General features: G+C 39.8%; 1 protein-coding gene across 2 annotated transcripts in view; it reads right to left on the bottom strand.

Moving 5' to 3' along the window:
• The window catches only part of LOC135300304 (vasoactive intestinal polypeptide receptor-like), a 30092-nt gene extending 5933 nt beyond the window's left edge, over window positions 1-24159 (bottom strand). The window contains exons 1-11 of one of the 2 annotated variants that reach the window (XM_064419666.1): window positions 24096-24159; window positions 13686-13785; window positions 10241-10348; window positions 9378-9487; window positions 7125-7222; window positions 5105-5237; window positions 4532-4685; window positions 2789-2849; window positions 1896-1965; window positions 1289-1380; window positions 580-709 (exon numbers count right to left, since the gene is read on the bottom strand). In XM_064419666.1, coding sequence (XP_064275736.1) covers window positions 580-709; window positions 1289-1380; window positions 1896-1965; window positions 2789-2849; window positions 4532-4685; window positions 5105-5237; window positions 7125-7222; window positions 9378-9487; window positions 10241-10348; window positions 13686-13785; window positions 24096-24128 — 1089 coding nt within the window. In that variant the 5' untranslated portion in view covers window positions 24129-24159. Of the gene's footprint in view, window positions 1-579; window positions 710-1288; window positions 1381-1895; window positions 1966-2788; window positions 2850-4531; window positions 4686-5104; window positions 5238-7124; window positions 7223-9377; window positions 9488-10240; window positions 10349-10822; window positions 10830-13685; window positions 13786-24095 lie in introns of those variants that run through there. The other variant, XM_064419726.1, reaches the window with a different exon arrangement.
• Window positions 24160-24955: the final 796 nt, after the last annotated feature.

Below are 24955 nucleotides of genomic sequence, written 5' to 3'. Positions count from 1 at the left end.
ACCAATTCTCCCTCAGATAAGGCAAGCATGGAAGAGTCATCATTTGCAACATATGTCAATGTGGACAAGTTGTGGTGGGGTACAGGAGAAAGAGGATGGGAAAATAAATCAGCTGTTCAGTACAAAATGTACCAGACATGGGCCCTGACCCTCTCAAATACATGTTCTGAGTAGTGGAACAGCAAAATAAACAATGAGATATTAACATGGTTCACTCCTCCTGAAGGGTAAGGGCAGAGCAGGTGGTTATGTGCTCTTATTTACCACCCCTCTTATCGTTATTACATGTGAAATCATTTTCAATCAGTTCACCTTAATCCACAGACTGGTCTTCATGGTGTTCCAGCATTGTTATTCAATAAACATAGATGTTTTATTTATTTGGTGATTATTCATACAAAGTCTGACCCAGAGATTTCAAATAATAAGGGAGCAAGCAACAGAAGAGCTCGTGAAGAAGTGAGATGGGATGTGTGCATTGAATTTGGATGCATTAATAAATCCTGCTCTAACAACCAGCCTGAAGTGTGGTGGTACAGACAAAACATCTCAGGGCTGTTACATTTTTGTCCATCTTACCTGAAATGAGCCCAGGCCCAGCTCGATGTAAAGCCGAGCCTCCAGACCCGTGCTCTCTGGGAAAAATGCAAACACAATGTAGTGCACCCCAAAGAGGGGGATCAAAAGTAATGTGGACTTTGCAAGTCTCCTGAAAAAGCAAGAATTGAAGAACAATGCACTGTTAGAAACAGGGAATAAGGAACAGAAATTATATATAGGAAGATTTTAAAATTCAGAGGACAGCTCCAAATGGAGGCAGCTGCATCCATTTGGAGAAGTTATGGAAAGGTCCTGTGACTGCACTGATGGGATCCCCAGTTGTTGTGAGGGGTTGGTAAAGCAGCCAGCACCAGGCTTGGTTACAGATTTATCCTGTTACTGCAAAGAATTTACCCTCTTACTGAATCTTTCTTTATGTGGCCATTTGTGTGGAAAGGACTGGGAGTGAGATGGATTCATCACCTGACATTTGGTGTTTACACTTTCAAGCTTTTGAAGTTTCATACTTTATTATTTTACTTTTCTCTTTTTCTCTGACATATGCACCCCACCCTTTTTTGCCCTGAAATAAAAAGGAGATGTGATATTTGGGATGAAAAAGAAAGTACACATTGTCATTTCTTCTATTTCTATTAGAAGGGGAGTAGAACATTCTGTTCTCCTGCTCATAACAGATTTCTTACAGCAGTTAGAATAGGTCAGTCCTAAGAGACCCAGAAATACTTACACAAAGTGGCTTGAATGGCTCCCTCCTCCCTCCTGGGATTTCAATTTATGGACTAGAATCCTGATCACATTAATGAATATAATAAAGTTAATCTGTAAAGACAAGACAGAGTCTTTAAATTTACTACAATCCAGGACATGCCTCCAGGTGATACAAATAACTAAAAATCCCCACTTTTAGGAGCTGCATTGCTATAAACCAATGCTCATCCCTTCTCAGCTCAGATCAATAGCTTTAGAAATAATAATTATATTTCCCACCAAAATACAGTTGTACATAAAATATGGTGACAGTCACGTTGAATTATTGTGAACCATCTTAGTATCATTTTATGGCTGATATTAATGCCTTGTGCTTCTGGTCAGAACTTTAAATATAGATTTTAAATTTAGATTTTAAAAAGTCTAAAATAACACCCCCTGTTCTCGTCATTATTTATGATAGGGATTATATCAGATACAGACTTAAAAACCAGATTGCTCCTCCCTATAAATTTGTGGATAAGGGAGAATTTTTTGTCTTGCGTTACAATCATAAGAACTCATTTTAAAAGCGCACTAGATAAAATTATCTATGTGCAGAAACTCGAGGGAAAATAAAAACTTACTAATACAGTCAGCAGGATTGGGCCTTTGATGATCCATAACACCACTCCATTTTCATCATCGTCCCAACATCTGGAACAACAAACAAAATCAGGTTTTTCATCTGTCCCATGGGAGCTCCCCATAACACACAAAAGCACTTCTGCCACAGGAAAAGAAAGTGGTGTACACTAAGTTTATATCACTGTCTAAATGTCCCTGGTTTCCCTGTAGTTGAAACAAAAGAAAATTTAATCAGCAAGAATCACCGACTGAAGAACTAAAGCAAAGTAAAAAACCCCACGTTTATATTTTCAGGCTTCTTTCCTGCTCTTCTTACCACTCTCAACTCAACTTCTTATTCAAGTTTCCTGAGTTCTGAGCAGGTGGGTATAAAATAGTATATTTTCATGCTGATGTGAAATGATCTGAAAGCCTTCAGAATAGCTTACAGCAAACAATATTTCTATCAGGAGCTCATGTTAAAAGATACAGATAAAATTAAAATAAAATAATTTCATGGAAACAAAAGAAATTACTGGAGTCAATGTTGATTGTTTGGAAAGTTCTCATTTGAAGAAATTAGGGTTAGTTATTTATGATTGAATTTATACAGAAACAGCAATCTTTGTGAAATACAATTATTTCAAGGACTGGAATTAGGGAACTTAAATGAAATTTCAATAGTTAATATGATATTATCAGGTTTTCTTTTCTTTTATGTATGGACATAAAAATCACAAGACTGTAAAGTATTTTCTCACTTTATGTACAAGCTGTAAAAATTAGAGGTAGAAGTTTGAATCATGAGAGTTTTTTCCCTTACCTTTTCCTGTACACATTTTTTTCCCCTCAGAAAAACAGAACATCATAAAAAATAGGAATTTTGGTGTCTTTTGTCCCAGCTCTGACTTACCCAGTGTTCTGTTGATGGATTCGTGTGAGGACCCAAGCAAACATCACAGCAGTGGGAGCTCCTGAGAAAATCAACAGGAACACAAGAATTGGTTTGAATATCCTGTCCCATGGAATCTTTGCTCCAGTAGGTTCACAGTGCAGCAGGTTGGATTAAAGGTCAATTTATGGGTCAGACAATTTTCAATAACTTTATGAAAGAATTTAATTTGCAGTTCAGGGAAAGGAAAAAAAAAGAAAGGAATAAAAGGGCAGGAGAATGAAATCATAACAAAGGAGAACAGGCGATGTTGTGAAACTATGTTTTCAGAAATAAATGTAAAGAATTCCTTGAAGTTTGGGATAGGAATTACAAGCACTTATGAAGCTGGAGTAAGCATTTTTTTAGATGGGGTCTTTTATCTTGTGGATTGTGGCCAACAAACACCCTTTGCACAGCAGCTGGAAAAGTTCATAATTTTGTCCTCAAGACTCTAATCACCCCAGACCAATCAGTTGATAAGAATTCCACGAAAATTTACCTGAATTCAATGATTTCTAGCCTTGCTTTATCACTGCTTGTCCTTCTGTCCTTCTACATTTTTGACTGGGGTTTTTTAAGGCCTATAAAGCAGAAATTGCTTTTTCTTTCCTTGTGTGGAATTGAATTTCCAAAGACTAAGTGACTTTCAAAGCAGCCACAAAAGGGACTCTAATGTGAAACAGGTGACATTTTCACTTATTATTCTATAGAAATATAGGGAATTTCTTTCGAAGTATCATTTGAGATGTGTGGGAAGGGTTCAGAATTTGTCCTTCCAAATTTTTGCCCTTTGCTCAACTCCTTTAAGCTGAGACCTTGTTAAATTCAAGTTGGCTTTTTAATTAATGGAAATAAATATTTCCCTCCACATCACCTAAGATGAGAGTTAGCCCTGAGGTATCTCTCACCTCCCACTGATTGCAGAAGGAGATGAGGATTACCACATTATTAATTGAGTTGTTTGCTTTCTTATCTCAAGTTGGCCGTGATTAATCAAGGTCTGAGAGTTCTACTTTCAGACAACCCTATTTGGAATAGCTCCAAAAAAATTTAATTACATTAAATAAAGTCTAAAAATCTGAAGATGAAGGATAAATTAATATTTATTCAGGGTAATTTGGATTTCACTTCCAAGTCAAAAAATGTCATTGTAACTACTCAGTTTGGGTGTCTGCATTTTAGACCAGCCAAGGTGAGACATGGGAATATCTGAGAGTCATAATCAACAATTCTGGGCAGTGAAAGAAATCCTATTTATTTCACATTCCTATTCTGAGTATCAGAGATAACTTCAATTGCTGTATCACCTCAAAAGATTCCTTAAAGTCAGGAGATCTCTGAAAATAAAATAAATATATAATTGTTTGATTCCTAGGCCTGGACTGACACGATTTAAGATTAATCTGTCAAATTCTGCTTGCTAAAAACAAAAGACAACTTAGTCACCCAAACTTCTTTAGTCAGTGGAGAAATTCAACATATTTTTGGATATTATCCAGCCATATCACTCATCCTCTTAAGGCCTGGATTATTCACCACCATGGTGCAAATAACTGAGATATAAAAGCGAATGCAATGATGCAGCAGTACTGGATGAACGGGCAACTTCCCTCAGAAAAGTGTCACCTTTGACAGGCTCCTTTTACCTCAAAACACAGATTTCATCCAGATCTGCAAGCAAGAAGAAATGCTGAAGGGCACGAAGAGGAAGGGAGTACTAACCCCAGCCAGTAAATATGAACCACCACACAAACTTCTTGTTGGAAACAAAGGTCAGCAGCAGCAGGGTTTGCAGGTAGATCCCTTCTATGAGAAGCCAGAAGAAATTGGCTAAAATACTGAACTGAAAGAAGGCCACAGCAGCCTTACAAGCAACCTGGAAGTGCAGAGGAAGAAAAACCTTTTAGGTCTTGTTATGGCTGGTTTCTATAGAACTGTAGGCAAAATTCAATGTTGCCACACAAGAATGAAGAAATAACAAAATTTCTGTACGTTTAGGTTTTCATAATTTAAATTAACTTTATTTTAGATTTTCAAAAGGGAAATACTGGGGTTTTTATCTCACAGATTAAATTCTTTACTGGTAGAAATTGTTAGAGCTTCATTAGAGTCAACAGACCTAAATATCAAAGTTGAGTGCAGCCTTAGCATTTGGTTTATGGGTTTGCATAATACTGTTTGTTTCAAGATTTCAGTTTTAGCAATAGGAATAATAGTATGCAAATATCTCCCTGTTGCCTTCAGGGAAAGAATTAAATGCTCACTCAAGGGTGAGAGCCAGGGAAAGTTCAGTACCGTTGACATGAGGCAGTGGTCCATAGTTTCATCTGCAAACAAAACAGCATCTTTGGTGAAAACAGCAACTGCTCTCAAGATAAAGGAGACAAACAGGTGCATGTGGATGTAATTCCGTGTGCAGTGGAATTTTCTGGCATGGAAAGAGAAAATAAAAAATTGTTCTTTAAGAGAAGTTTCTCAGAGTCTCATCAAAAGTCAAACAGGGACACACAAGACTGCAGACACCTTGCAAAGCAATAAATGATCTGTTACTATTTGAGAGGCAGCGAGACAGGAGGGAGCAGAGAAGCTGTTACCTTTTTCAGCTAATAAAAATTCCAGGTTAATTGTCCTTGGATCACCACACATTTAAAGGAGATGCCAGAAGCAGAGAGTAACCATGGGAGTCTTGGGCTCGATTATGATAATACCTCTTAATTATTTTTGAAAGCCTTTTTGTTGAAGAAGCTTGCATCAGGCTTTTCAGCCCCTTTTGGGTCAAAGAAAGGACTGAATCGGTGTCAGTCGCATGGTATGGGATGGCTCCAGAGCAGTTGCCCTAAACTGCTTTAATCTGATGAGAAGCAGCTGAGGGAGCTGGAAAAGGGCTCAGCCTGGAGAAAAGGAGGCTCAGGGGGGACTTTCTTGGTCTCCACAACTCCTGACAGGAGGGGACAGCCAGATGGAACTGGGCTCTTCCCCCAGGTAACAAGGACAGGACAAGAGGAGAAAGCCCCAGGTTGTGGCAGAGGAGGTTGACATTGGATATTAGGGAAAATGTCTTTATGGAAAGGGTTGTCAATACTGGCACAAGCTGCCCAGGAAAGTGTTTTGGTGCCTAAAGTTTTGGCTTTCATATTTTGCAGATTCTGTACTGCATTGGTATATATAACTCTGAATTTCACATAAAGTGTTAGCAAGTTCTCCTCACAGTTCAGTCAGACAAAACAATATTTTTCCAAGGGGAACCAAGGACACCACTACAGCTTCAGGCCCAAAAAGTGTCAACAATGGAGAATTGAGGAGAGAAAACTGGGAGGATGGGACTGCATAACCTGGAGCTGTAATTGGATAATTAACTCCAATATGGAAGTGGACCAAAACTTGTAAAAGTGTGCAAACTTGTGACCCAGCATCCATCTTGGGTCTATTTTGGGTCCAGCCATGGCCAGGTTCTTGTACTGCCCAGGATGTATCCTTTGAAGGCCTTTTAATAAATCCCTACTTCATTTTTTATCTCTGTCTAGCCTCTGTTCCAGGGAGCCTCACAAGGCATCAGCTGAGTCCCCAATTCTCTGGGAATTTAAAACACATATAGCTGAGGTGCTTGGGGGCCTGGGTTAGGGATGGACTTGGCAGTGCTGGCTTAATGGTTGGACTTGATCTTAAATGTCTTTTCCAGCCCAATATTCCTGTAATTCCCTTTCCCTAGACTGCCCTGTGCACATTTTGCCTTGAGTTGATGGAATCTCCCTCAAGGTTTGGACACATCAGCCTTGTGCTCCTGGGTCCCTCTGTAAGGACCGTGAGACTGCCAACCCACTCCAGTCAGGGAGCTGCTCTGTGCTCTGCCTCAACCAAACCCAGATCCACCTCCTAATAACCAACATCATCAAATGAGGCATTGAAATTTAATTAAATCTCACTTTTATAGCTCTCAGTTATGGAAGCAATGGCCTTTAACAGAGTGAATGGGTAATTTAGGAAAACTCTGGTTCTGGGACATGGGACAATGTTTATGCAGAGTCTGTCCTGCCATGCACTGTAGGAATAATCAAAAAAATGTTTAAAATTATCTAAAGTTAGGGCATTTCCACTGTATGGTGTCATCAAGGAGATTAACAGAGACTGCCCAGCTTGTTTTAACATCTGCAGGGAAACACTGCAGCACGAGTAGAGAAGGACCCACCAGCATCAAAGAAGTTATGTCTTAGAATAATTAGAAAAGAACCATAAAAAAATCCCACAAAGCAAAAGCACAGAGGATCTGAGAGAAATTGTCTTAAGGCATGCTGAGAAAAAGCCCATTTATATTTACCTGAAGGCAGCAAAGACAATTAGAGCTGTAATGAGTGAAGTCACGGATGCTGCATAGCCAGCAGTGTAGACACGCCAAAATGCAGAATAATAGGATTTCTGTGGGAAAAAGAGACACAGCTCAATGCAGGTGGTTGTGCTGGATGCATCCTGGGATGCTCATTCCACTGGGACACATTTCCCTCAGTGGTCAGTCCCACAATCTCTGTGCTGTTTTTCATGCTCAAGATCTGTTTCAGGATTTTTCCCTCCACCATTAATAAAAGTCTTCCTTAACCCTACACAGGAGAGAAGTTTCACACACCACAGGCTCATCTGACCCCTCTGAGCATGTTCTGTGGGAAAATATTAACTGTGATGTGTAACCACCTTTTCTCATGTCAGTATATAAAAACTCAGGAGCACTGAAATGTTCTGGTGGGAGATTTGTGAAGCTGTTACTTTAGACCTGGGCCAAATTCAATAAGCATTGATTTTCATAAACAGCTGTAGCTGAAAGAGAAATAAAACTCTCAATTTGCAGGTAAGAAAGCTGAAACATTGATAAAGAGTTACATCAGGTTGTGAAGGTCAAGGAAATCACCTCACAATCCTTAATTCTCTGGACAAACAGTTAATTCCTTGCTGTGTATTGTAGCACTGTAAATTCTTTATAATTCACTTGTTTTCAATTAACACTTACATCCTAAAAAATCCCAATCCTATGTCCTAAAAAAATAAAGCTTGTTTACTTGGCTTTAACTATGCAAATTTTATTCTGATTCACTACAAGTCCACCTAATTATTTAAAATCCCAAGACACTAAATTCTCTGGACCCAGGCAAATTTCCTCCTTATAAACCCAGTGGACACTTTGTTCTCTAATTGATTCCAAATCTGTTTATACAAAAGGCTGCAATTCTAGGCTGAGACAACAAATTAGCTATTTTAAATAGATCCATAAAGAGATCTTGTAACCCTGACATGACAGGAATCATTCTGTGTTTTTGAAAGAGTCCTGATCTTTTATACAGTATTTTCAAAACACAGATGAAAATTAGAAAAGAGGTTATTGTTATTTAATTTAATAATCAAGTGTTTCAATTATTTTATCTGGTTTTGTAGGATGGATTAAGAAACAACACTAAGCACAAAAGATATCATAATTGCTCACTGCACATACAAAATACAAAGCAAGTGGTTCTATTAGGACACAATTGAGATTTTTACTCACTTGCTTACATGTGCAGTGCAGCAGAGATTGCTGATTTTATCTTCCTTTTGTAGTCAAACACTGTGGATTTGATTGGAATAATAAGCTAAACACAGGCAGCAGCTCTGTGCAGAAATCTGCTATCATTGTGAAATATAAATATAGCTCCTGGCTTGATTTTAGCCTAGACCAGCTAGAAATTATGCCTGGCTTAGCACAAACCAGGGACTGCTTGGAAAAAGCCACCTGGATGCGTGCTCCAGAATACACCTCCTTTTATCAATCCTACATCCCTCTGAACTGTTCAGATTATTTCTAGCATCTTTCTAAAAGGCTTTAAAGAAGTTATTTAAATTTTCTAAGCATTTATTTAAGCTTTAAAAACATTTCTCTTTTCCCAAAGTGCAAAGCACAAATATTCTTATTTATAGAAGGTCACTGAGCTCCAGATATGAACTCCAGTAGGATGAGGAGGAATGTGGAAATTTAAATCATATCAAGATGTGGATATAAAATAAATTCTGAATCTTAATTGAGCATAAATGATGATTGTCAGACAGGAAAAATATTCACTTTCTGCTCCACTGAATACCTGAGATAAAGTGGGGAAATACTCAGTGGCATCCAAGAGCTCCCCCCTAAGGATGTGTGTTGCCTACCAGGCTATAAAGTTAAGAAATTTTTTTTTTCTATGACTCAAAGAAAATCTGAAAAAAATACAAATAGGAAGGATCCAAAGGAATTTTCCCCAAAAAAAATCTGTGAGGACAGGTGGGTAGGGCTTCCCTGGGAGATGTGTTCATGATCAGGATTTATATCACCTCTGTTTGGACAGGTGAACTAAGCATGAGTTTAACCAAGAGGAGAATTTGGATGAAGAGGAAAGTGCTGAATGCTGCTCACTTGTTTTATGTTGAGCCTAATTTGTTAATCAAGTTCTAAGTATACTTCAAAGTTTTGGGTTTAGCACTGAAAATGGGTAATTTTCAGATGTGTGGAGCATCCAGCTGCTCAGGAGAGGCTGCTCTGGAGATGTTCAGAAGCAGGAAATGAAAGTCCCACCTGATCCTCAGGTCCTTTACTGGAACCTTCATCAAAGCCACAGGCAATGGTGTATGGTGGGAATGGCTCTGACCAATATTCCTCCTGTGTACAGTTCCTCTGAAGAAAACCTTCAATGGGAAAACACAGCAGAGAATTAATTAGGGGTGCTGCTGTTCTTTAAGTTTTGATGAGTAGCAACAATTTCTTATTACCCCTTTGATTCCTAAGTTAGGGACTTAGAGGTTGAGTCATGTTCAGAGAGATTAGCTATAAGAACGACAATATTCTCTGTATCTATCCTTTAAAAAATTAAGGGACATGTTCCCAGTCATTTCAAGATGCAGTGGGACTTGTGCATTTCATATGGGAAATCAACTCTGTAAATTCATTCCTTCCACAGAGGAAATCAAATTATATCTTTAACACATATTTTGGGATTTTTGGTAAAGCCCTGAGCCATCCTTTCCAGGCTGGAAAAGTTTTATAAGTCCCTATAAGTTTCATAAGTCCAAGTTTTAATCTTGGTCCTGCTTTGACTTGAGGATTGGACTGGCTGACCTTAGGATGTTCTTTTTAATATTAATTTATGTACAGTTTTACAAATCAGTGATTCTAGGACATATCCCTTTATAAATTTAGCAGCATGGTGCACTTGTCCATTGTATTTACATCACCAAAGGGATTAAGTAATTCAGTACAGCACAACACAAAATTGTCGATATTGACCCCAAGCCAACATGTGTATCTGGATAATTACTGAATGCTGACTAATAAGAGCATTGTAAATCAGGAAAATATGAAGGAATCTTCAACTACTAGAACTCATTTAAAACAAAATTTAAAAAAATAGGGATAAGAAGAATGGGGAAAAAAAATCTTGCCGTGTGTACTGGTGAATTCTTCAAAAAATCGTGGGCAGGGAATTTTAACCACTTCCCCAAAAGTGGCTCTGGGCCAGCAGGTTAAACCATCCCAATCTCTGGCACATCCTGTAGAAAAAAAAAAATTGCCTCTATATAAAGAAAATCTCAGAGAACATCACACATTTATCTTCCATAATGAGATTGTCTGTGGCTTTCCCACTCATTCACATGCAAGAAGAGCCACAGCAGGACGTGCAGCTCTGCAAATGAAGGAGAGGAGTGTTTTCCTTTTCTCCTTGAATGCATCCTTGTGCACACTTGGTATTCCAGCTGGACCTTCCCCCTCCTTATCTCATGAGAGAATGTACCTGAAATTCAAGCAGACAATCCAAGAGTCAAATCAATTGGAGCTCTTTTCTGTTGTCAAAACAAAAGCCACTGAAATAAAAGTATTGAATAATGATTAGCACTTGAGATTTCTCATTGCTCCTTTCTCATCACTTGAGGAGATTCCTCATTACAGAGTCTAACTGAAATGCACCAGACTTAAAACTCAGCCTTAACCTCTTTATTTCATGTTTAAAAATCTACCAATTTCACCTGGTTTAAAGGAAATTAGGGCTGAAGTCCCAGTCTTAGGCAATCAATGGCATTTTTGTGCTGGATTTCCCAAGGGATTAAATTCATCCCAAACTAGAACATCTCAGCATTATAATAAATGACCCTCACTGGGAGTGGGTCTGACTGTAGAATTCGAGAGGTTCTCTAAAGCAGAGACTGCTGGCTGATGACACAGGCTGTGCTGCTGGCTCTGAGCTCCCTAAAAAGGGTTTTTACAAGTTTCAGTGAATCACAACTTTGTCACAGCTGCATCACACTGAGACTTCAAGCTGTTGGCAAGTGAGCGTGGGGGCAGCTCAGAGAAACTGCCAGCATGTAAATGTGCCTGAAACAATAAAAAAAAGCATCAGGCTCTAACCAAAACTAATCTCTAGGTAGTCATAAGGGGGATATAAAGCAGGGGGTTGGGTTGGGAGCTGTTATTTCCTTCCATGATTCTTCTGTGCGATGGATGATGAGGCAAATCTGAAGTTGTCAAATTGAAATGTGGAAGCAATACTTGCCTGTAGCTGAGCAAAGTCACTGACTGACTTTCAAAAGGATAGTCCTGAGAATCTCCCACAGCATTATCCTCACATCACCCTCGGGAAGATGAAATTCCTGGTATACACAATTTTCCAGGGAAAATAGAGGCCCTCATTCATTAGCTGTAATTTTAATTACGTCAGCTAATCTCTGTTATGTTCCCTTTGGGATCAACAGAAAGAGACACAGCCTTCCAGAGCTGATTCATCCCAAATATTGGTGCCTTCTTCCTGAGGACAGGATGAATCACACCCTGCAAATACCTGGCTCTCACTGATGATTACAGCCTAAACTCAGCTGCTAATTGTCAAATTTATGAAGCCAGGTAATATCAGCCCCACTTAGACATGCAGTGGCCCCCACACTTACACTTAGCAGCTGAAATGGTCCTTCTTAGAAAAGCCTGTCAGATTTGAGGGGCTGGGTCTAAAAATCTATTTTATTTGGCAATGTGGAGTTAAAAATTCTATTTGTGTGACCTCGTGTAGGAACAGAACCTGCGTGTCTGAAGTCTTAGAAATTATTTATTTCCAGTGATTTACTTCTACAGTTTATAGCAAAGAAACTGCTGGTGGCAGGGGCTGAAAGGGAATTTTTCATGCCAAGGTTTTCAAGAGCCTGGTGGTGTCCAAGTCACCCAAGACACCACAAAGAAAAGTGCAGTAGAGATGGTATCTATGAATGTTGACACCATAGATATTTGAGTCTTGTTCAGTAATCCAGGAATTTTTAGATAGTGAAGGAAAAAAAATGGAATTAGGACTTGATTAATTTGACCTCTTTTACACATCTGCTCCAAAATTAGAGGAATTTCACCCTGGGTTCTGCTGGTGGCATTTGTCGGCATCTGTACAAGAATAATGTGGAACTACTTCACAGTAAAATCTCTGCCACACAGACTGATTCCAGCACAGACTCTGTGACTGCTGAGGTTTGACTCTACAGACTGTGATCCCTCTGTTTGTCCCACTGAGTTCCTGAAAACTGAAACACAAGCAATGGACTTTTACCTATCTTAGTGTAGCTTTATCCTCTGGATATAATACTTGGGATAAATTAAATTTAAATTTAACTTAAATGATGTTCACAGTTTTTGGATTTCCACATGTTTACCAATGGGCCAAAAATATTTTTGCAAATTTTCCCAGCTCTAATATTTAATCCTAAACTATAGTGAGAAAGGCTGTAAACACCAGAACAGATTTTTCATTAAGTGGAGAATAAAAGGTGGAAAGGGGAGCTTTGAAAAGCTCAGAGAGGACAAGGTTGAAGATTTTTAAAAAGTTAACAGAACTCTGAGAGATTTTTTATTTCTTTTGCTACAAACAGGATTCTAAAACCATGTTATTATTTTTGTGTTGAAGAGGAAGATGCCTGGAATGGCATCCTGTAATGAAGCTAACAAATAATTTTTGAAAATGCCTAATTTATACCAGAATTTGTGGTGGCTTACTGTGTGTTCTAAGTGCAAAATGTGTCCAAGAGGCATTTTGCACTTTAATCAACTCCAAAAGCATGCAAATTAAAGTCCAAAAGTGTAAAAAAAAACCCCTTTATTAAAGTGTGTGTGAGAAATAGCACCAAAATAAAATAAGAAACTACAAGAGGAACATGAAACATGAGAGAGATTGGAAATTCTGCAGAATAACATTAAAGACAAAGGAAATCTTTTGGGGTCAGACTCTGATTTTCACCAGGCTGCTGAAGGCAGACTTCCAAGTGTTTCCAATAATTCTATCCTAACGAAATGCACAAAGTATCTCTGTCTCACAATTCCTCTGCCGTGAACATCTTAAAATTCATGGAACTGAAAAATCTCACTGAGGTGGATTCAAATTTTTCGAAGCAAAGCTGACCAGAATAAAATATGGCTGAATTTTTGAAAGAGTCCAAACATTTTGAAATTCCATATTGAGTTATTTCTGAGCATGTTTTCCAAAACCCCAGGAGGGAACACCTTACACAGCATTCTAGATATATTTTACAAGTTTGTTTGGTGTTCACTTTACTTTTCAAAATTTGTATCACGTGATAGACTTCTGAACACCACCACAGTAAATCTTTACAAGCAAAAAAATAATGTTTAAAATGGTAAAAATGTAATATTTTGAAGAACTTGGGATTTTCTTTTAAATTCCACCCCCCACCCACCCCAAAGAATATTTTCACCAGATTTGAATGATTCCCAATGTGATACAATTTCAGTAGTGTCTTTAGTACCTTCTGGAGGAGTTTCTTTGGGGGTTTGGATGTACATAAAGAATACTTCAGTAAAGTGAGACATTCCAAGCCAGAGGATACCCATCAGGACCTTTACCTTTAAGATCAGGTGAGGCAGATTCATTGTGTTCCAAGCAGAGAGCCTCCTCTTTGACCACCTGCTGGAATATTTTGCATTCTGGGTGGATTCCCGTAACCTTGACAAGAGAAAGACAAAAAAGGGAAAAAAAAAACCCAACAATAATTAAAAAAAACCCCAAACAAACAAAAACAAACAAAACCAAAAAAAACCACCACAACAACCCGCCCAAAAAACAACAGAAAATCCCACAAAAATTCCCAAAACAAACAAAACAGGAAAAAAAAACCCCAAGCAATCAAAAGCAAAAGGAAAAAAAACCCCACAAAAAATTTAAAAAAAAGGAAAGGAAGAACTTCTGTGATTATCAGAATGAGAAAAGCCAGTTTGTACCTCATGGTTTATATCTTGAGGCCTGTGAATGTGAAAACTCCAGCTGAACTTGGGTTTCTTTTTTTACAAATAGAACATATACAGCACCTCTTCTCCAATCCGAATATTTTTATCCTCTTTCCTCTGCAGTTATATTTTCCACAAAACTTAAATGTTCACAGTTTTTGGAACACAGTTCATCTATTTACCAACTAGCCAAAATTGGATGAATCCAAGAGCTGTGGATTATTCACATCAAGTTCTCCAAATTCTCTTAAATTCAGCCTGACCACAGAAATATTTCCTCTCCATAAACAAACTAAAATTAAATACATTTTACTGTATTTGCAGGGAGCCCTGATAAGGAAGGAATGATGAATCTGATTCCATGTTCTCAGAAGATTAATTTATTATTTTATGATACTATATTATATTAATACTATACTACATTAAAGAATACAGAAGGGATACTTACAGAAGGCTAAAAAGATAATAATGAAAACTCTTGACTCTTTCCAGAGTCCCGACACAGCTTGGCACTGATTGGTCACAGAGTCAAAACAAGTCACAGCAGAACCCAGTGAAACAATCACCTGTTGGTTAAACAATCTCCAACCACATTCCACATGAGCAAAACAGAGAAGCAAAAGAGGTAAGAATTGTTTTCCTTTTTCTCTGAGGCTTCTCAGCTTCCCAGGAGAAAAATCCTGGGCAAAGCGATTTCTCAAATAATGTGAATGCTGCTACATTTATTTAAAGAATGGTAGTCTTGGCTATAATTTAATCTGAATTATTGAAAAATTCTATTAATGTGTTATCCAAGGATATTGCACACACCTTAGACTGAGGAGCTGCTTCCATTTTAACAGATGAAGAAATGAGAAAAAATTAATGACTTGACTGGGAATCTTAAGGAATTTTTTTTTCTCTCACAGATAAGGGTACATTTAAACAGTTGAATGGATTTCTAGACAGCAGTTGTTGAATAGGGTCTAAATTCATCCTCTTAGTCACAGATATTTAGTCCCATTTATTGCCATGTATTTTGTTTGCCCTCCATCTCCCCCTCCAGAAGGTTTCATGTCCCCTGTAGTCCTGTGTCATCAGTCCTGTGATTGTGAGATGTTCTTAATGTTCTAAATTACATTATCATTAATGTTCTTAATTAATGTTCTTAATAACCTACACAACCCCAAAACAGCTTCATCTGCAAAGGCAAAGAAATTCTGAGAAAGAAACTACATGTCAGTGTCTACACTTGCTTTATCTCATCTTTTTCAGTCCATGGGAATTTCAAGGATGTCTCAGTCCCCCAGTTAGATCTCAAGGATGTAAAACATCCCTCAGATGTAACCCACAATAAAGAAATGGTTGGTACTGTTTGGGATGTTAGAAAATATCTCAGCCCTCTTGTGCAGACTCTGAATTAATTTTGCCAGCCCTGTGTAGAAGTATCAAATGCATTATTTGAAATCTCAAATGTGTTATTTGATGTCTCAAATGCTTCTGCACCTTCAGGAAACTGAATTAAACTGAGTAAACAAAGCCACTGAACTGTATTCAGAGAACTGGATACTGGACCAAATATTGGGATATTGGGATCTTCAAGACATAGGGAGTCGTATATGGAATAGAAATATTCTTTTTTTTGGGGGGGTTTTTTTTTTTGTTTTTTTGTTTTGTTGCATGCTTCCTCTAACCTATAGTATTTAAGACAAAGCCAGGGGCTCATTTAGCAGAGATTTTAATGGAAAATGATGGACTGAAGACTTTGCAACATGTTTTTGAGAAAGACTGTAGGCTCTTTTAACCTCTAATGACTTTGAAAAGTCAATGCAGAAGTAAACATCACTTCCACATTGCCTTTTCAATCTCAAAAAACTGATTTATTGTCTTTCAAAATGTTTTCAGTGAGCAGAGCAACCAGGATTTCTTTCAGCTTCCACAGAAATGTTACTGAAAGTTATGCAGACTATTCCATCTCAGCAATAATATCTGCCAAGGGGCAAAAATTAGATGACAATTTTATCTTTAAAAACCCTTAGAAATTCTGCCTACATTTGGGTTTTGAAGTAGCATAGACAGACTTGTCTTAATTATGAGGCCCCAGAGATGGTTCATGCATGCTAATATTAGAACAGAAAGAGGATTAGGGGCACTGTTTGAAAAGAAGTTAAGACATTGTGCTTTTTCATGCCTTATATTACTCCAGTGGGTAATTCAAAATACATTTTATAAATCAGCATGAGTGACTCTTAAAATAGTACTTTTTGCTCTTCAACTATAGTAACTCAATTCTGAAATGAAATTTTTCAGGTATTAATAGGATCCCTGCTCATCACTTTACATTTAAACAGACACTTCATTTTGCAGTTTGCCCACATAACAAATGAATTCTCTGAGTAGAAGTAACAAAATAATTGCTCTATAAATCTCTCAGTATTTCAGTTCATAAAGGTGAATTCAGCTGGACAGGAAAAATGCCATTCCTCTACTTCCTGGAATTCCTGGATTCTGTTCCAGTGATAATTTTGTATTTGGAATATTCTTAGGTTTGGTGTTTAAAAGTCATGACAATTTGAGATGATGCTCTACCATCTACTCTGAGTCCTCTTATGCTAAAAGGCATAACCCAAAATGCAAATAAACCCCAAAATTTGAAATGTATTAGAAAAAAAGCACTGAGGAGTGGTGGGTTAAATTAACTCTCACCTCATGCCACAAAAGTTGGGAATCCCAGAAACACACAGAATCAGTTATGGGAAAAAAATCAGAGGAGGAAGAGTTATGTTTTCTCCAGAAGTCAGAGAGACACAGGCAGGTGGAATGAGGGACACAGAGGGAGTGTGCCAGACTCCTGCTGCTCAAAGCAGGCTGCACCTCCTGTCTTCTCTCCCTTGGTAAATCCACACCTGCTGAACCAGAGCTTCAATTACCATCATTCATCAGAACTGGTGGAAAAATGGAGTTCTTCATTTGCAATGGCTGGGGAAGGTCACACCCCACCCCTGGGGAGGCGGTACTGCCTTGGTGTTACACATGACAGAGGAATTGTTAAAACAGGGCCAGGTAGTCCTGCCTCTGAAATTTATCTGGTGAGAAATCATCAGAAAAAAAAAAAAAAAAAAAAAAAAAAAAAAAAAAAAAAAAAAAAAGATTTCTTTTGGAAATCCTGATCCACTGGTAGTGATACCCAGAGTCCGGGCTGGCACAGGGTGCCCAGAGAAGCTGTGGCTGCCCCTGGCAGTTCCCAAGGCCAGGCTGGACAGGGCTTGGAGCACCCTGGGATAGTGGAAGGTGTTGGGGGTGGAACTGGCTGATCTTTAAGGTCTCTTCCAACCCAACCCATTCTGGGATTCTTTGATACCCATGGTGGAACTGCAGTAAATCCTACTGACACTCATAGGTAGAGCAATTAACCATTGGCTCAAATTTGTTTCCTTCTGGGTTCTGGATTTGGGGTGGGCAGGGCTACAACCACAGGAGCCCAGACATGTTATCACACACCAGTGACATTAAATATTAAATACCACTGACACTTCAGGGTTTAAACATCAACCTTTTTCAGATGTAACCTACAGACTATCCCAGCAGAAGCCAAAACAGGGCTGGTGTTATTAATTTATAAACATACAGCCTCACTCAAAGTCATCCTACTGTTGGACAGAAAAAAAAAAAGAAAAAAAAGGACAAATATACAAGAAATCAAGAGCAGTGGTGATGCTTCAATTTGTTGGTTTTCCTCAGGCTTTGAGAAAAAGAAAGACATAAAACCATTGTACAGTTAAAGAAAAGACTTGTGGGCAGAGCATTACTTGTGATTTGTTGTCTACGGCTTATTTTCTGCTATTAATCTCACAGTGCCTTGAGTGAAAAGTTTTTGCTCTGATCTGACTGCAAGTGTTGGGTGATAGGGCTTTCTAAAAAAGCAGGAACTCTGCATTTGGTGCAGGGACATTTAATGGCAATTTGGGAGGCATCTGCTGAAAAGTTGGCTTTTGTAGGAAAAGAGTGGCTCCTGCTCACCATAAAAAAGGAAAATTTAGGAACCAAAGCAGAGCAGAGCTTTCTGAGGCAGACAAGTCCAATCTGGCACAGTGTTCCCTGCCACAGCAAGAGGTGTAGGAGGCTGATTTAAGATGTTATTCCTTGGATCAATATTTCCCAGTATCTCAGCACTAACCTGGCCTGACTCTCACTTGAAATCACAGTGAGGTGCTTTCATTCTAAGATTCACACATAAAACTTTGAAATTTCACAAAATATTGTGGACAATCCTCAAGGAACAGAGCTTTGCATTCCTGAGCATCATAACACAAAGGGGGTTTTTTCTACTGGATTGAATGTTACTGACCAGTTTGAGTCAAAGTTCACAGGGGTGTTCTGAATCCTAGTCCTTACCACAAAAACAATCTTGCCTGGACCACAGTGAACACTAAAAAATTACCTATGACAACCATAGGCTAAAAACCTGAGACACTTTAGAGAGACAGATGTTGGGCTTGCATTTAATTTTATAGTTCATTTTTTTCACATCTTGTAAGGTTATTGCACAGAAATCTTAAGTGGCTTATTCACTGAGAGTAGTATAACATTCTTTTCGATTTCCTCTGTTCCATGATAGTTTATTTATTTCCCCAAATCTGCACAGAAAAATCAAAGTAATGGCACTTTGGGCTTTGATACACTTATGTTGGACAACAGGAAATTTAGCAAGCCCTGGGAGGAGTATTTCTAGCAACATCCTCATGCCACATGTAGTGCAATTTAATTAAAAGCAATCTTTCCTGAAAGTCCATTCAAAAATGATGCCCCTAAGCTGCTGTGGGGGTAGAAAAACCATAATTTAGATGTCACACAAAAGACAGATCTTCACTCATTAAGAAGTCCATTAGCACACTTGGGGAAAAGTAGGGACATTTTCTATGCTCTCTGAAAATTAGGGAAGTGCTTCAAAGCTGGGCACTGAATATATTATTCACCTTTGGAAAGGCAATTCCAGGGGATCAAAGAGCCAGCAGTAACACTCAGTCTTTTTTTGAAAATTAATCAAAGCTCGAAGAATTGGCTGAATTCATTGACAAGATGAGAAGGCTTCAAGAACTTGAAGGCTCTTTCCAGTGATCTGTTTCAGCTTCCCATGGCCTGCAATCCTAAAGCCTCACAAATAGGTTTTACGTCAAGTACATAAATCATTGACTGAGAATATTCATCACTGTTCTTTCTGCCTCTGCCTCCTCAGCTTACATTCACTCAGATCCCATCTCAGATATGCTCTGAAATTAATCCTGTACTCCCAGTTCCCTCTGTCTGTGCTTCCCCACTTCCTCTGATATGACTCTGATGCCTGAATATTTTAGTTCTCCCTCACAGAGAGTTGTCTGCCATTCCTGTCACATACAGACTCATGCCTTGGAGTGTGGAAACCCAGGGCACTGGGAATATTTCTCTGTCTGCTCTGGGGTGCCCTGACCCCCAGGGGAGCACTGACTTTGACCCTCATTCATGGAGAAAGTTTCCTGGATTTCAAGACACACCAGAATCCACAAAAGTGTGAAATAGATTATAGAGAGCAGTGTGGGTGTGTCACTTGGTGAGAAATTTAGGTTTGGGATTTTTAGTGTGTTGTGGATGGAAGCAGGATGGAGAGCACAGGGTGCTGTCCTGGGTTTCTTCTTCATGCTGCTTCTTCCTTCTTTTTCATGGGTTTGGGTGGCATTTTGTAATTGGGCAGTAAAGTCCACACTGGGGGCTCTTTGGGATCAGTTATTGGGTTAAAAGGGAAAATAATCTAGGTGTCAGTTCTTAATTGGACAGTTTAGTCTTACAAGACCTTGGAACAAGAGATTGTAGCCATTTTGTGCCTTCTAATGAAAAGCTGCCAAGCTCACAGTAGTGAGACTGTTTTACTGATAAGAAATAATAAACACCTGAGATCAAACATGAAGCTACCATCTCAAGTGCCTTCAATCCAGACCCAGAGAAACCTATATTGGAGGATTAAAAACTCACCTGGTATTTCAGAATACAGAAAAACACATCTAAGACAAGTCCTGCATCCCCATTTTTAAGTGTGGAATGAAGTGTTCTGTCAGTCCTGAAAGTTGGCCAGGATTGCCAAAGACATCAGGCAGGAGAATCAGGATATGCTTTAAAATACATACATTTTTTTTCATGAAATTTTGATGGGCAAGAAAGGCTTTTAGAATGGAGGAAGTCTCATAAAAAAGAAAAAAAGTTGAAGACAGTTTGAATAATAGACAAAGAAAACCTCAGCCTTTCTCATAAACTTCCCAGTCTGTTGAATGTGTCTCATCTAAACCTTTTATCTGCTGAATGCCTTCTTTAAAAGCCAAGTGCTAATTAAATATCTTTGAGACTGGGGAGTGCAGGACACTGAAGCCAATTTTCATGTGCTTTGGAGGGATCTGGGGCCCACCCCAAGCTCCATGAGCTGCTGTGCATTTCATACCACATGCCCAGAAACTGCCCAAGAACCTTCCTGTCCAAGCCCTATGGCCTATGAGTAATTCTTGGATATTTATAATGCCATGTGCAGAGTGTTGTTCTCTATCAGAAAACAAGAAACTATAAAAAAAAATAAAGATTTCTTATGCAGGAAAAAAAGTCAGCTCAACTCTTACAAGCTCAGTTTCATCCATCTAGGTTTTTTCCACCATCCCCAAGCCATGTGTGCCACTTTGGGCTCTGGAAAGCAGCAGGTGACCCCAGCAGTGACAGAACTCCAGTGCCCAGCCCTGCATTCAGCTCTCACACAAAGGCCTGTCCTCAGCCTCCAGCTCTGACACCTGATCCCAGAAGCTTCCAACCCCCAAGCTAAAGTCTCATTTCCAATCCTTCTCTTCAGTCAGTTAAATAGATTATTTCACGAGTCTTTTTGGCTGAAAATGACTACCTAGAGGATATTTTCTGCGTTTGTTTTCTGCCTCTAACTCGATTACCTGTGGAAGAAGGGAAGCTGAGACACTGATTGCCTCACAGTCATTTAGAGGAGCATATTTACATATTTTCAATATTGTTTTCAAGACATTGAAGCAATTCTTGAATGCTCCTCTGTGGATTGGACTGTATTTATATGACTGTGTTTAACTGCATGACCTTACAGGGAACAGCACTTGCTATACATTTTTATCCATGTATATCATTATATTTATTCACTCATAGGTATTCTTTATGAGACAAAACAGCCATACTAATTTATTTTCTTTATGAAAGCTGTGTAATTAGTATTACCTTGAGAAAAATTAATTTATCAGTGCTCTGCTAAATTGGATAGAGCATTTAATTATTACTGCTTGAAGAATAACAGAACACTAATAACTGAGGATCCCCATTTTCTGCTATTGCAAGTATCCCTGTAAATTAAAGAGAAATTTATTCTTTTTGGTATCATTTTTTTGCAGTGGGATTCATGTCATCTAATCCAAAGTCCTGAAACCTGGAAATCAAAATCCTACAGCAAGTTCATTTAATTGATCTGTATTCTTGGAGTGCTTCCATCTCTTCCCAGAAATACTGAAGAAGGTTCAATGAGTAGCTTTAGACCAGATTCCTAATTTTAGACAGTTAATTGTAGATGATTAATCTAAATTCTCCCATCAAGCCTCCCTTAATGATCAGTGAAAGCAGACAAGCAGTTCCAGGGAAGGATTCCTCCTGCTTTGCTCAAACACCTGTTTGAAGACAGTGACTGCCTGTACAGGAGCCTGTCTCCCTTCATTAACTCCCTCCAGGCTTAAAAAAAATTAAAAACAGATTATTCCACACATCCAGCTCCCCATGGAGAGGAATTGAAGGTCTGCAGGGACCAAGCTGGTAGAGGAAGCACAAATTAAACACTGAAATTGAGACATCCAGGTTTGTTTTACTGGGAGCTCAGCATCTTGCCATGGGTTTGGATCCCTGTGTCCACAATACTTTATTGTTTTCTTTTTTATTTATTTATAATATTTATTATTATTCAGCACAATACTTTGCTGAAGGGATTGTACAGCTCAGTGGAGACCCACCTGTGTTTCCATTCTCACCTCCATTCATTAGATCAGACTAAAGCCCTTCCCAGAAATGGGAAATGTAAGTGTTTGGAGAGGAAAGCAGTTTAACACAGCAGGGAGAGCAGTGAAGGCAGAGTCTTTTCTGCTCTTTGTCCTCTTCTTCCTGAGACTCTGAACTCTTTAAGGCGTGAAAAGTCATTTTTAGGCATTTCAGCCTCCTCTGCTCTCTGTTCCTTGTCACTTACCAGTGAATGGTAATTCTTGTAGTGTCAAGGACTCTATTCTGCAAGGCACAAATACATCCCTGTGGAGCTGACAGGAGGTAACAGTACCCAGCTCCACAGAGGAAGTTTTCAGGATTAGCCCTGTACTTTATTTTCATATCTGATTAATTACTTATTTGCAGAATCCATACAGGAATTATTTCTCTGCTCAGACATGAGCCTTTGAAGCAGGAAGGGATTATTTCCTCAGTACATCCTAGGGGTCTTAGGCCTTCCCTGACCCACTGAACATGCAAGGAGACCTAGACTGAGACACAAACCCCACTGACATTCAGAGCACTGCCTCTCACCAGCCATGGAGCTGATGTTCATATTTTGAGGCCAAAAGATGTGTAGAGCACGCAGTTTATAGGATTCCTCTTGTTATGGCCACAGCCTGCTGCAATATGCTGCAATATTAAAATGATGTATGGCAGGCCCCAGATGTGCACAATCCATCACTTTGGATCAGCTCCACTCTGCTGACAGCTGCAAGAATGAGCTGTGCCTCCTTTAGGTGTAAAAAAGGCTTGCCCAGATGCCAAAATCACTTTACCTGCAGCAGTCTAAGCCTTTAGGCTGCCTGGTTTTGCATGGAAGAACAGCATTACACATGATAACAGCAGCACCGGTGAGGTTTGCCTTGCAAGGACCCCCAAGCTATCCCTTGTACATAAATCTGTGTAAATACAGAGGAAACTACAAGATACAGGGGTTGTGCAGGTGTGAAAATTTACATCCCATCTCCCACCATTTGGAAATGAAAGGTCAGGGTCAGTCTGTCATTTCGGCTCTCACGGTTACCCACAGAGGAAGACAGGCCCTAGAGAAGCACCCACTCCATCTGGCCTTCTCAGGACAAGATGGAATGTTTCCTGGGAAGGTGACTCTCTCCTTCCTGACTCCTGCTCAATCCCAGCCCACGCTGAACACTTCACTGTGAAATGAGTAAAGTTTGAATTAACGAGTCCCTGGTAATCACACTCAGAGGAAAAGTTCCAAACTCTTCCCTGAGGCTGAGCATTGAGGGCAAAGAAGAGAAATTTCTGAGCTTGGATTTGCACTAATTTTTGTTAAGCATCCCAGGCAATGCCAGTAGTGGAGTGTGGAGATCAGGGAGGGATGGCTGTGCCTGGATTGTGTCCCTGTGCTCATCCATCTTCCCTGACATCCAGTGGCACAGGCTCACCTGCTGCCCTCAGTGCACACAGACACGAGACAGTTCATGCTCCTGCTTGGTGATATTAGAAAACTCCAGCTCTGAAAACATCCCTGCCCTCTCAGAGAGAGGTAACTGTCCCTATCCATCATGAGGAACTATTCCTTTCTAGCTATCCTCCTTGTCCTGCAAAGTTGCCTTTCTCAGGACAGCTGGGACAGCGACCTGTCCCCTTCTGTCTGTCTAAAGCCCTGCTACAGCCATTCTGATTTGGGGATGCTCTTCTGTCCTCTGCAAACTGCAGTTCTAAAGAATGGAAAAGTCATTTATTAACAGCATCTCGAGGCTGGAAAATTTTAACGAAAGGAGCTTGGTCAACACATTTACTCAGGGATATTTTTTTCCTTCCTTCCCTCTAACATCTCTGTCTCATTTTATATTTTTTCTTCTTAATCTTTCCTTGTTTTTCTTTCTTTCTGCCCGCTCCCCATTAGGAGAAAAGTTACCCAGCTCCTGCGGACTTTCCCCCACCCCAGCTGCAGTGGGGCAGCAGCGGAGCCATCCAGCTGTGGCCGGGCTCCAGATGTGCGCTCCCCCCGCCCCAGCGGCTCTCACTCACCAGCGGGAGCAGCAGCCAGCGCAAAGTTCGCATCCTCCGCAGCAGCCGCCGGCTCCTGCCGCTGCCTCTGCCTGTTGTGATGCTGCCAAAAGCCGAGGCTCTGCCCGCCCCCACCTGCCCAAGGCCCGCCCCGAGAGCCCCGAAGCTCCCTGAGCATCCCCCCCCGGGATGGGAGCCGAGGGAAAAGGATTCTCCTGGTGGAAACCCAGGGCACTGGGAATATTTCTCTGTCTGCTCTGGGGTGCCCTGACCCCCAGGGGAGCACTGACTCTGACCCTCATTCATGGAGAAAGTTTCCTAGACTTCAAGATAGACCAGAATCCACAAAAGTGTGAAATAGATTACAGAGAGCAGTGTGGGTGTGTCACTTGGGGAGAAATTTAGGTTTGGGGATTTTTAGTATGTTGTGGATGGAAGCAGGATGGAGAGCACAGGATGCTGTCCTGGGTTTCTTCTTCATGCTGCTTCTTCCTTCTTCTTCATGGGTCTGGGTGGCATTTTGTAATTGGGCAGAGATGTCCACACTGGGGGCTCTTTGGGATCAGTTATTGGGTTAAAAGGGAAAATAATCTAGGTGTCAGTTCTTAATTGGACAGTTTAGTCTTACAAGAACTTGGAACAAGAGATTGTAGCCATTTTGTGCCTTGCTGCCAAATTCACGGTTTTGAGACTGTTTTACTGATAAGAAATAATAAACACCTGAATAAAACATTAAATACTGCCTCAAGTGCCTTCAATCCAGACCCAGAGAAACCAATACCCCGGAGTGTTGGATTCACCTCCGTGCACCTGGCCAGTGCAAAATGATGAACATGTCCCAGAAAAAAGCAAAGCAGGGAGCTGGGACACCAGTGTGGGTT

Source organism: Passer domesticus, chromosome 1 (assembly GCF_036417665.1).
Source record: "Passer domesticus isolate bPasDom1 chromosome 1, bPasDom1.hap1, whole genome shotgun sequence".
Taxonomy (NCBI): Eukaryota; Metazoa; Chordata; class Aves; order Passeriformes; family Passeridae; genus Passer; species Passer domesticus.
This window is presented reverse-complemented; position numbering and strand designations above follow the sequence as displayed.